The sequence below is a fragment of the Salminus brasiliensis genome, chromosome 15 (genome assembly GCF_030463535.1).
Source record: "Salminus brasiliensis chromosome 15, fSalBra1.hap2, whole genome shotgun sequence".
Classification (NCBI taxonomy): domain Eukaryota; kingdom Metazoa; phylum Chordata; class Actinopteri; order Characiformes; family Bryconidae; genus Salminus; species Salminus brasiliensis.
In genome coordinates this window covers 18,827,831-18,839,663 of record NC_132892.1, presented here as the reverse complement: position 1 = coordinate 18,839,663, position 11,833 = coordinate 18,827,831, and the positions used below count along the sequence as shown (strand labels likewise).

The 11,833-nt window shown below is 40.8% G+C and overlaps 1 protein-coding gene across 1 annotated transcript; it reads left to right on the top strand.

Moving 5' to 3' along the window:
- The first annotated feature begins 202 nt into the window (after positions 1-202).
- Positions 203-8,859, top strand: nfkbiz (nuclear factor of kappa light polypeptide gene enhancer in B-cells inhibitor, zeta). Its single transcript, XM_072657741.1, has 12 exons — positions 203-502; positions 1,104-1,210; positions 1,454-1,487; positions 1,614-1,711; positions 1,841-2,217; positions 2,372-2,477; positions 3,224-3,370; positions 5,502-5,565; positions 5,787-5,956; positions 6,042-6,152; positions 6,243-6,410; positions 6,884-8,859. The coding sequence occupies exons 1-12, from the start codon at positions 280-282 to the stop codon at positions 6,935-6,937; spliced, it is 1,659 nt and encodes a 552-aa protein (XP_072513842.1). The 5' UTR covers positions 203-279; the 3' UTR covers positions 6,938-8,859.
- The last annotated feature ends 2,974 nt before the right edge of the window (positions 8,860-11,833 follow it).

Below are 11,833 nucleotides of genomic sequence, written 5' to 3'. Positions count from 1 at the left end.
GTCGGTTCCCTTAACTGAATGGATGACGAGGTATTAGGCGTGGCTAAAGGGCAGGGCACAGGAAAGCGGTGTTCTCGTTGGCGAACACAGCTGTCCGTCACACCAGTTCCTTTCTACCATTGGAGGGCCCGTCAGAAATAAATCCGTACCTGACTTTAGTGGGAGGGGCTACCTGCCTTTTAAATAGGCGGATCGTCGCTCGTCTCGAAGTTAACTGAAGTCCGGGTAGGTGGTGAGTAATAGAGTACGTAGAAAAACGAGCGCGTGGAAGCGGACAAGATGATTATCGACCGAGTTTCCGACGGTTATTCGGGTGTTCTGGACAAGGACGCAGATGTTATGACCAGTCCGGTTCATCTTTGGTCCTTTTACGGTTGCTCTTCTCCCACGGCAGAGCCCAGCAGCTGTAGCGGACAGCAGTCCCCCTGGTCCCCGGGAGAGTCTGAGAGGAGCTGGAGCAGCGCGGGGAGTCCACCGCTCACAGACCTCCGATTAGCCAACGGTAACGGTTCTCATTTTTATTATTATTATTATCATTATTATTATTGTTATTATTGTTATTATTATTATTATTAACAACAATAATATTAATAATAAAAAATATTATTATTATCGTATATTGTTGTTTGTATATTGTTGTTGTTTTTATATTTTTGTATTAGAATTATCATTATAATAATAGTTGTTATTGTTACTTCCATCCAATTAATATATATATATATATATATATATATATATATATATATATACATATATATGTGTGTGTGTGTGTGTATGTATATATGTATCTGTTTATTGCTGTAATATGTATTACTACAACTGTAATGTTGCTGCTAATAATAATATTAATGGTATTTAAAGTGTAATAAAGCATACATAAAAGCAGTACTAATAAATAAAACACTGCAAAACATTAATATGGAAATACTGTTCCAAATGTTATTGTAATAATACATGCATAAAATTAGTAAACATTAAAAAGACAATAATAATAAATACTGTTATAATACAATAATTAATAAGATGAAACTGATAATAACACCAATAATAATGTTGCCATTGATGATTACTGATTATTTCTGCTGTTTTTCTGTTCTCTGCAGTGGACATTGCCCTGGACATTTCCCAGCAGCCGGGCCGGTACCAGGGAGTTAGAGTGAAAAAAACAGTCAAGGAGCTCATTATGCAGAAACGTAGCAATGAAATACAGGTAGGAACTTCATCACAGTTTGGGCATTGAGACAGCGCTCTTGTTTCTTGTCCCTCCTAGACAACTGAAGGCTTCCCATTTGGCTAATGGAAATATCCAGACATTTGCATGCTGGTTATCACAAGTAGCTTTAGATGTCTGATCTTGTTTGACAGTTGCCAACATTTCACTGTGGCCTAAATATGTCGCTGTGTGTTTTTATTTTTAGACAACTATTCATAGAGCCACTGTATTTCTTTACAGGCACAGCAACCCAAGAATGAAACTGAGTTCCCAGGTAAATATATTAGATCACAAATTAAACTTTTAATTTGAGGAACCTCCACAGATGTTAATGGCAGCTGCATGAATACTAATGTGATGGATTTCAGTTGTTTTGTTTGTTTGGTTGTGTGTTTTTTAGCTATAACATCTTTGCTTCAGTGTGGGAAACGGACAGCTGAGAGTATCTTGCCTCATCCCACCTCTAAAAGGCCTGCTACAGCACAAAATAACATCCTGGTAATTATTTTTATATAATTATATACACGCATATGACAGTAGTCATGGACACATTTATGCCATGCATGTGTTTTTGTGTCCAAGATCTTCAAAAACCTCATAACGAATTTCTTGTTCTGTCTTTTCTAGTCTTCATGCCTTCTCAGCGAGACCATCCTGAAAGAGCAAACCGTTTGTGCGGGACTTGACGACCTCTTCGTCAATGGAGGGCTGTCTATTGAGTCTGTGAAGGTACAGGGCAGTCCACCTCCAGAGCTACAGGAGCCCATTCCCAACTACTATACCACAACCCCCAGCCCCCTGTACTCCAGCTGCCAGCTGTCCCAGGTTCCAGAAAGCCCATATATGTCCACTTTCGATAGCCTGAGTCCACAGCATGGCTTCGGGACCTGCGGGTCCACGGCTCCTCCGGTTTCTTTCTTCCAGTGGCAGATCCAGCAGGAGGAGGAGAAACTGGCTGGCCTGACCCCCCAGGACCTTACCTCCAGGGATGGTGATGGAGACACGTGAGTATTTTGAGATTTCCTTAAAAAGTTTTAGTAGAGAGAGATGAAAATGAACCGACAGAATCCTTCTTTTACCTCAGGTGAAAAGATACAGATAAGCACAACATTCTATGGATTCTCCCAACCATAACCAGAACAACATTATGCTCCACAGGTTCCTTCACATCGCAGTGGCCCAGGGGAGAAGAGCTCTGGCCTATGTGCTTGCAAAGAAAATGTCTGACATTGGCATGCTTGACCTGAAGGAACATAACAATCAGGTACCTCTTGTTTACCTCACTAACACTTGAAAAAATTTATTTCTCATCTGAAGAAGGGTCGAGAAACCTGTCTTCTGCCTCTCGCCATGCCTAACTGGCAGATTTGTGTGTTCGTCATCCGCCTCTTATCCGTAAATGTTGGATTTGTGCGTCCGTCTCTGGTTTTGGTGAAACTGACCAATAGACACTCAAAAAAATCACTAGGAACGCATCTTTCCAGTCAAGAAATCCTTGTTCGTTCTTCACCCTTGTTCATTTCCAGTTGATTCTTCATTCAGTCTACACTGGAGAGTGATGTAAAATGGTGTGCTTTTGGAAATATAATAATAATATAAGAAGATTTGTAAAAAATCTAGAAAAGGGTTCAGTTAAGAATTATATGTTGTAATTCAGTGTACAGTCTTTTTGACAAGTTACCCACCTTACATTTTGTTTGTCATCGTATGGAGGCAGATTCATTGTATAATAAATCCATTATTGATTATCTACAGTATTCTTTTAATTTTTTAATATTTACAACTCGACACCTTTTTTTGTAGCTTTCTACTACAGCTTTGAATGTGCACAAACTGTTAAAAACTATGACTCCAGTCATGTCAACTGGTACTGTAAGCGCCAGGCATGTTTAAAACATGGACGTCTGCTTTTCTTTGTGAGTCACAGTTTTACATTCAAGCTGGCAAAACAGGATGGGGCTTGACTAGATTTGAAGACGTAACAAGCCATCTCTTTCTTTTTCAACCCAGAGCGCATTCCAAGTGAGTGTGGCAGCCAACCAGCACCTGATTGCGCAAGACCTGCTGTCTCTGGGAGCCCAGCTGAACACTGTTGACTGCTGGGGCCGTTCCCCTCTGCACGTGTGTGCTGAAAAGGGCCACACCTTGACCTTACAGGTGAGGTTCCCTCCACCCATAAAAATATCCTTATTCTTTTTTCATATAGGCACGCCTTCATAAGTGAAATGAGTTTCTGTAGAAAATCCACCAGTGCTCTCTTCACCTGACTTCCACTTCCTTTTTTTCAATAACCTGCTCTCCTTCACTTTGTTTTTAATGTCCAAACATGTCGTGTACACCCTTTTTCCAATCCGCTAGGGCACTGGATAAATGTTAACCTCTGCTTATCTCTCTTTCCTCACCCTGGTCTCTCTATCACTCTCTCTTTCACAATACACTTTCCCTCAGTTCACTTTTCTTATCGAATAAATAACCCTACACGCCTTTTAACAACTTGCTCAGTCAAACACACCTTATACATTAAGGTTAACCAAACAAAACAGAACAAATTTTCAGACGTCTGCCAGCAGGACAAGAGCAGGTTGACTCGGGTGAGGAATTCAAATGTAATAATAATGTATGCTCTGAAAACAGTACAACGATCATAAACGTCTCTGTAATGAGAATATCTATAGATAAATCTCTTTTAGACAGTGTTTTTAAGCAGTAAAAAATTATATATGGATTTGACGGGACTGTAATGTGCTGTATTGCATGAATAGCAGTAAAAGTAGTCAAGGAATAAGTATGACTACAGTATGACCAAGTTTACTGGTAACAGTGGCTATAAAATATTTTGTTAGATGGATCTCCAGTGATAAACTGGGGGTAAATCTAAATTCACTAACCATGTCAGATGGGCCTACGCAACAGAAAGTGCTTACAAAGCACACCTGAAATCATCTACTGTAAGATGGTTTCGCAAGATGGGGTTTAGATAGTGGCTGGAGCGGTAGATGTTTCTAACGTAACGCAAAAAGATAGGGAGTCTGTAGGTTAACAACTGTTAATGTTCACAGTGCGTTGGCTCTCAGATTTGCTGGGGTGGAAAAATGACAAAATATATTTTATATTGAAATTATTTTATATTTGAATATGAATATTTAATTCACAAAAGACTCAAAATATTGAATACATGTCTTAACAATATAATTTGTGTAGTTTGTATATGTAATTTATAAACCGGTTGCATCTGTAAGCAACAAACGGATAAATTCGACAAGTGATTCCAAACTTTTGACTGGCAGCATATTAAATGGAACATTTCACTGTAAACCTGTTTTGTTTCTGTTGACTTTTTGTGGTCTCTCTCTCTCTGTCTCTCGTTTTAATCTGTATTTTATCTCCCAGCTTCCTCATAACTACTAACTCAAGTTCATTTCCTCAAAGCAGCAGTCAGAAAATCCCCTCGTCCAGCAAAACTGGTTCCACCACACGAGTCCCCTTATTCAGCGAGACAAACATCTCTACAGAGCTATCAACCATTAACTGCGAGCTGCACTTGGCACGCAAACTCGGTCCTAATTATTAACCTCTCATTTGTTTGTGCAGTTTGGTGAAAGCATTGCACAAGGAAATCCCCAGTGTTAAGCGACCGTTAGCGTTGTGGCGTTCGTTTTGTGTCCAGTTCGAATTGACGTGATTTCATATGGGCATCATATATTATACTTGTATTATCTAGCGTTTTCCACAAGATTCAAATATTTCAGTCAAAATTAGTGTTGAAGTTTTTAGTTCATGCAGAAATTTTGTACGTTTTTTAATCAACTTCTTCAGAGCATTATGTTTTTATTTAAGTGGGACACAAATGAGGTTCATAACCATACATGCAACCATTGTTAGCGTGTTTTGGGGCAGTTCTGCTGTTTTGAAACGCGAACTGCAATTGTAAGATTTGAAGTTTCTCAGTTTCTGCCATTTTTGAGTGGTACTGTCAGGAATAGGCTGGTATGGATAAAGTACAAATGTTCGGAAAGTGGACCCCCATCTTGCTGATTTGTATGGGGTGTTTGTTGGAGCCACCACTTTGTAATTCATTTACATTTAATTACAATTTGTCGCTAAATCACCTGCTCCATTAGGAAATGACTGATAGCCTGTCACTCCTGTCACATTCTAATATGAGCGTGAAAAGAACGTGAAGTATCCCAACCAACCTCAGTTGAGATGATTCAGTTGGTTCAAGGGGTGTCCCGTCTATAAGCAATGTAACAATTTCAGTAACAGGTTCAATTCTGTCTCCAAACAGGCCATCCAGAGGGCTGTAGACAACAATGGCCAGAAGATGAACGTTGAAGCAGTGAATTATGATGGTGAGTAATAGTCTGGAAAAGCAATCTACGCAAACATGCATCAACAAGCCAGCTAGTCCATTCTTCATTTTGTTGTTGATGACATTTGGAGAAAAACATATGGTGCCACGCAATATGAAGATTATGAATAATTGGGAAGGGAGCAACGATCATAGGTCTATCTGTTGTTTTGATTGTCTTGTTCAGACCAGTTCAGCATTTTTTTTTTTGTCCTTACTCAGGTCTCACTCCCCTCCACATTGCTGTCCTGTCCCACAATGCGATGGTTCAGGAGCTGAGCCGTGTAGCGGCACCCCAGTCCCCCCAATCCGTAGCTCTGATGCAGAGAAGGAAGCTGCTCGGAGACTGTATCAACACGCTCCTGCTAATGGGTGCCTCCTATGGTACAACGGTAAGAGCTGCTACATCAGTGCTGTGCCAAACAGCATAGTTGTCAACAGTTGCCCTTCACTCAACATGGTTTGTGCTTGTTTCAGGACTGCAAAAGTGGACGCACCGCCCTGCACATGGCTGCCGAGGAAGCCAACGTTGAGCTCCTGCGTCTTTTCCTGGATCAGCCGAACTCTTTCTCTGTGATCAACGCCAAGGTGAGGAAACCTTTTGCTTGAGTCATATTAGTTAAGATACAGAGTCATTTAGCAACAGCCGTGTAAACCTAGAAACACTGTCTTGGCCAGGCGTATAACGGGAACACGGCACTCCACGTGGCTGCAGCGCAGCAGGGGCGGCAGGCGCAGGTACACGCAGTGCAGCTGCTAATGAGGAGAGGGGCTGACCCCAGTTCCAAGAACCTGGAGAACGAACAGCCCATTCAGCTGGTGCCTGAAGGACCCGTTGGGGATCAGGTGAGTTGCTGTGTGGAGCTGACAGGGCTGCAATGAAGATGAGGCCAATGTAGTGTTAGGAGTATTGCCCAAGGACCCTTATTGGTGTAGTATGGTGGGCTTGCCTAGCTGGGGAATCGAACCCTAGTCTGCCATGAGGAAGGTGGAATTACTGTTTTTTTTATTTTTTTTTATTAGAATCATAAGGCTTCACAGCAACACCACCATCAAAGCTTTCTTTGCGCTACAGAAGCCATATTGTCCCCAATACTTCCAGTAATTTGCAGTTGTAATTTGTAAATTGATGTTTGTAAAATCAACATCATTACTACATCCTTTATAACCATTGGAACCGTTGATTGGACAATTGTTGGAAAACTAATTGAAGACCAGCTACAGAACAAAAACAGTATAAAACCCAAGGCTTAAGCTAGTCTGTGATGAGCTCTGTGGCTCAGTTACCTAATCCAGTTCCACCTTTTTCCCTCCTTCAGGTGCGTCGGATCCTGAAAGGCCGTGCTGCCCAGGTCCGCTCTTGTCTGCCGTAACAGGAGCCAACACGCCGATCCTTTCCGTCAGAAACACTGTCAGTCAGGCAGTCCGATCTGTGTACAGTTTCATTTGCCGGTATAAGGCAGATGTCAGTTGTTTCTATGAAACAAATACAGTTGTTCACTACTGTGTAGTTGAAGAAAAAGGGAGGTTGAGTCCAGAGCTAAATCAAACACATCAGTGACCATCAAACCATTACAGTGAAATGTGTAAGCTATGGGCTCCGGTCAGGAAAGGGTTGTTTTGTATTATAAAATTAACTCTGATATGTAATTATGTACATTGTCACGGTCACGCAAAATCTTGTATCTCTAAAAAAAACTCTTAGCGTTGAATGGAGGTCAATGTAAAAAGATTTTATTCCAAGTCATTTTGGAGCATTCTTATTGGTCCATTGGTGCAATTTTGACACAATGTCAAATTCCAGATTCACATTATGTCAAAAAATTAAATACTGCAATAAAAGGAGATACAAGGCTTTTGCACGACAGCAACTATGTGTTGTATTTTTGTTTTTTCGTTTTTTTTTTACTATTACTTGGATACTGTTTGGATTTGATGTTGCCTTATTTAAAGACAGAGAAAGGAAGGAGAAGACTGAACATACAGAAAGTTTTTAGTTGTCTGGGGGTGTTTATACTTTTCTTTGCCTTACGAACCTTACGCACCAAACAAGCTGGCCAAGACCGCCTGAGCAGGAGGGTCTAAACAACCTCTGGTTTGAATTTTGTTCATACTTCAAACGAACTGCACCAAAGGCATCTAAACGGGACGGGATCACTCCTTCCCGCAAAACCTGTGCTTTAACAACTTCTGCCTTACGCTTTAGTTTAATAGGGCTGTGTCCCAAACCACACACTACCACACTGCACAGTGTTTTAAAACTAGCCCCTGTTAGAACTGCATTCATTAGTCGAACAAATTAGCTTTTCTACATGATTAAAATCGTGGTTTAATACGGATATCAAGCTGATGTGATTTAATAAGACAGATTTAAGAATCCAACGGTTACTTATTTGAAGTTGCGTGGATCATGCAGGCCTTTTCCTCTATTTGGTATGAATGCAGATGTGTCAGTATGAACGCTAAGCAAATCAGGACTACATTGTGTCTGAACCAAGGGAACTGAACTGCAGATATTAACACATCATGTGTCATCACATACAACCTTTGCCCAGACACATTGTGCTTGTCATCAGAGTTGTGTAAGCTTCCACCTCTTCTTTATCTGCTGGAGGCCAGTCTTCATCTTTAAAGAAACACTAAAGCAGTCCTGGGTGCCATCCGTGCCAACCAACTTTACGTAATATTCATGAGTTGTTGCCTCAAAAGATGTTCTGGCACGTCCTCCCCGAAAGTGTGATCTGCTTGGAATGCACGCAGATGAGTGGTGGCTGATTACCGCTCAAGTTAGGTGTGGGTGCAGAATGGGACGACAGTTAGGCGACTCCCTTTTCCGAAACTTGCTTTCCTGTTCTTGTTTTTTTTCTTATTATTATTTTAAGAGAGTTATTGTCTATAATTTGGTTCTGTTAAATCAGTCTGAGTGTAGTATAAGACCATATCAGGTGGAGGGATTATTGTACATATGTAAAATTGTATATGACTAATGCTCAAAAGAGATAATGCTTCAGACTGTTATGATCATCTTGGCTTTGGGATTGTTTTAGCTGTCATGACCATGTGATCTTGTTCACAATTGAATAAACCCGAAATACAGTTAAGAAATATTTTAGGTGAAGGAATGTTTTACTGTATGTATTGTACAAGATTTCAACATTCGTTAAGACACTGTTGGTGGAGTTGTGAAGTATGTCTCATAGACAGATATTTAAAAAGTCTTGTTTGTTAGAATTGTACATTTCTAATCAATATAATTCTGGCTCAATATAATAAAGGCTTGATTATGTCCTTGTGAGTGAGTGTCACTGTAAATGGGGGGGGGGGGGGGGTTGCTCTCAGAGGGTGTTGCTGTCACTTCAGGAGACACCTCATTTTAATCTCAATGACCTGAGGGTGTGTCCCAATTGCACACTATTACTATAATCCTAACTAGTGTTTTGAGTATGTAGCTCGTATGTAAAGTAGATCAAAGCGTCTAACTGGATCATACTCAAATATCCAAGATGGATCCTGAGAATCAGGTTCTGTTGCGATCACGATGGATGCAGTTGTCCCACAATCCAACGCGAACCGGAAAGAGAGGAGAATGAATGAAATGCACGTGGTATGCACGTGACGTCACCGGCGGCGGATTGCCTGCAGCCACGCCCACTGAGTGGGCCCACTAACACTATCAGAGCCATTCACACGACTTCCTGTGTCCTCGAGCGTGAGGTTTTATCCTCTAAATGGATGTGCCTTGGGACTCAGTTAGCTTACTAGCCAGCTAGCTTGATGTTCCTAGCTACACATCAGTTTCCATGGACCATTGGTTCTTTGGTCATTTGAATGGAGCACTGTCAAGGGTATTTCTCGATAACTTGAGCAGATAATAGCTTGTTTCAGTCTCTGTTCTGCCATTTTTCTTAATAAACACAGGCATGTTGCAGAATGTTTTGCCCCTTAGACTGACCAAAGGGGACATCAGTGTATACCCTCTGTAGGAAACATGAAGGATAGAGATGCAAGTGCAGCAGCAACAGTGTGATGATTCATCCAATAATGTCTCGAAAATCACAAGCGGAAACCCCGGGAAGTGAAATCGGGACGGGGATGTGAGATTGGACACCACATGGGCACCACCATAGACATATAAATAAATGTTGACGGGCACCACCGTGGCAGCAGGAGAACCTGCAGTGATGCCTATTGGGAAAGCAGTGCTTCTTCACTTCCTGTTAGTAACCTGCAAAACCTGAAGTATTAATATTAGTATATACTAGTATGCTAGTGCATCTTTAGAAAAATTAAATGTCATGAAAAAGTTCATTTCTGTACATAATTCCATTCAAAGGCACACATTTTTATTCAACACCTGTACAGTGACATTTTTCAAGGCCTTTTTGTTTTACATACTGTTGAACAGTATGGTTTGTAGCTTATGCCAATCTGAATTATTAGAATATTTCACAAGATCAAACAGAAATGTCCAAACGTCTGACCAGTATGTTCATTTCTACACTCAGTACTTGGTTGGAGCTCTTTTACCACAAATGACTGCATCAGTGCAATGTGGTACAGAGGCAATCGGCTTGTGGCACTGCTGAGATGTTCCTGAAGCCCAGGTTGCGTTGATGGTGGTCTTCAGCATGCCTGTATTGCTGGAGCGGGTGTTTCTCATCTTCCTCGTGACAATACCCCAGAGATTCTCTGTGCAGTTTAGAGGTCCAGAGAGTTGGCTGGACAGTCAAGCACAGTAATACTACGGTCAGCAAGCCATTTGGTAGTAGTTTTGGCACTGTGGGCAGGTGCCAAGTCCTGCTGGAAAAAGGAAATCGGCATTTCCATAAAGCTTGTCAGCAGATGGAAGCATGAAGTGCTCTAAAGTCTTCCCCTTGACAGTGGTTGCGTGTGCTGAACTAGACTTAGTGATACACAATATTGATACTGTTTGAATAGTGATTTACTCATTAAATATTCTCATAATTTGAAAGACTGTATTTCATGAGCTTTAAGCCATACTGTGTCACTTTATGTGTAAGATTTTTTTTGTAAAGATGCACTAGTTTACCTTTAGTATAGTATTAGTGTGTAATACACAATTGGGACGCAGCCCAAGAGTGTCTTTGGCAGAGCTCGGCGTGGGAATTGCACCCTGCATCCTTGTTTCTCTCTTCCTCTGTTTGCTTTGCCCAATGTGGGTGTCTGTTGGGAAATGTTTTTCTGGCATGCATTAGGGCCTCTGAAAACATCTGAAAGGCATGGCATGTCGGAACATCTTTGGTGACCAAATGAATTTCCATGTGAAACCTTCTTACTAGAAATAATCAGCAGCTTTCTGTATAGCCGCTGATCTGTAAGGTTGTAGTCAAGATCAGCTTGGTCAGGTTCAATCAAGCCAAGTCCAAATGAGAGCAAGACTGAGTCATGACCCTAAATTCCTAAAGTCCTCTTGAAGACCAAGCGTCTTCGGACCTACACCAATCTCATCTCAATCAATAAATTCTCAAAAACGTACCTTAATCTGCTCAAAATGCAACCATTTACTTTACACAGACAAACGGATGAGGTGTAGAACATGGTATGACTTGTCTTAGTCCATATAGCTTAAAAACTGGGCAGCCATTTTGAGTAACTTCCAGTTTCAGCCTTAATGTAAAGATCTGTCAGTGCTGTTTTCCTAAATCTTTCCCAGATTTATTTATTTCATTTGATTGATTTTTATTTTAAGATTTTTCAGAAATATTTGAAGCAAATAAATTAAGACAAGTATTAAATTATATGTCTAGCGTCTCCTTATCAAACGTCTTGGCTGATCGACTGCATCTGGAGTAAGCCATACATTAGATTTTCTGTCAAACAACACAAACAAATTTGGGAAATGTGTTATTAAATTTTATAAAAGACAAAATGAACATAAACCGATGCAATGATTTGGCTTTAAGTTGCTTCGGGTGCAATTCAGCTTATGTTGGAGACAGAAATACATAATATACAAATAAATAGATCTGTTTTAAGTAGTAGGTCTAATTAGGTAAGAGCATACCAAGGACAAATCCGAGACTGTGTAACTGTTTTCAGTTTGTTTCAGTTTGTATGTATTTTTGGTATTTTGAGCCTATGTCAGATTAGACTACAGCATTTCAAAGGGATTTAGGTCAGGACTGTGTCTGGGCCATTCTGTTGGAGCTGCTCCTGTATTTTGGTCTCCTCATTCATCTCCTTATCTATTGACCTTGACTTTCTGCTGGAATTGCAGTTCAGTTCAGGCAGCATGAGAAGGTCTTGGT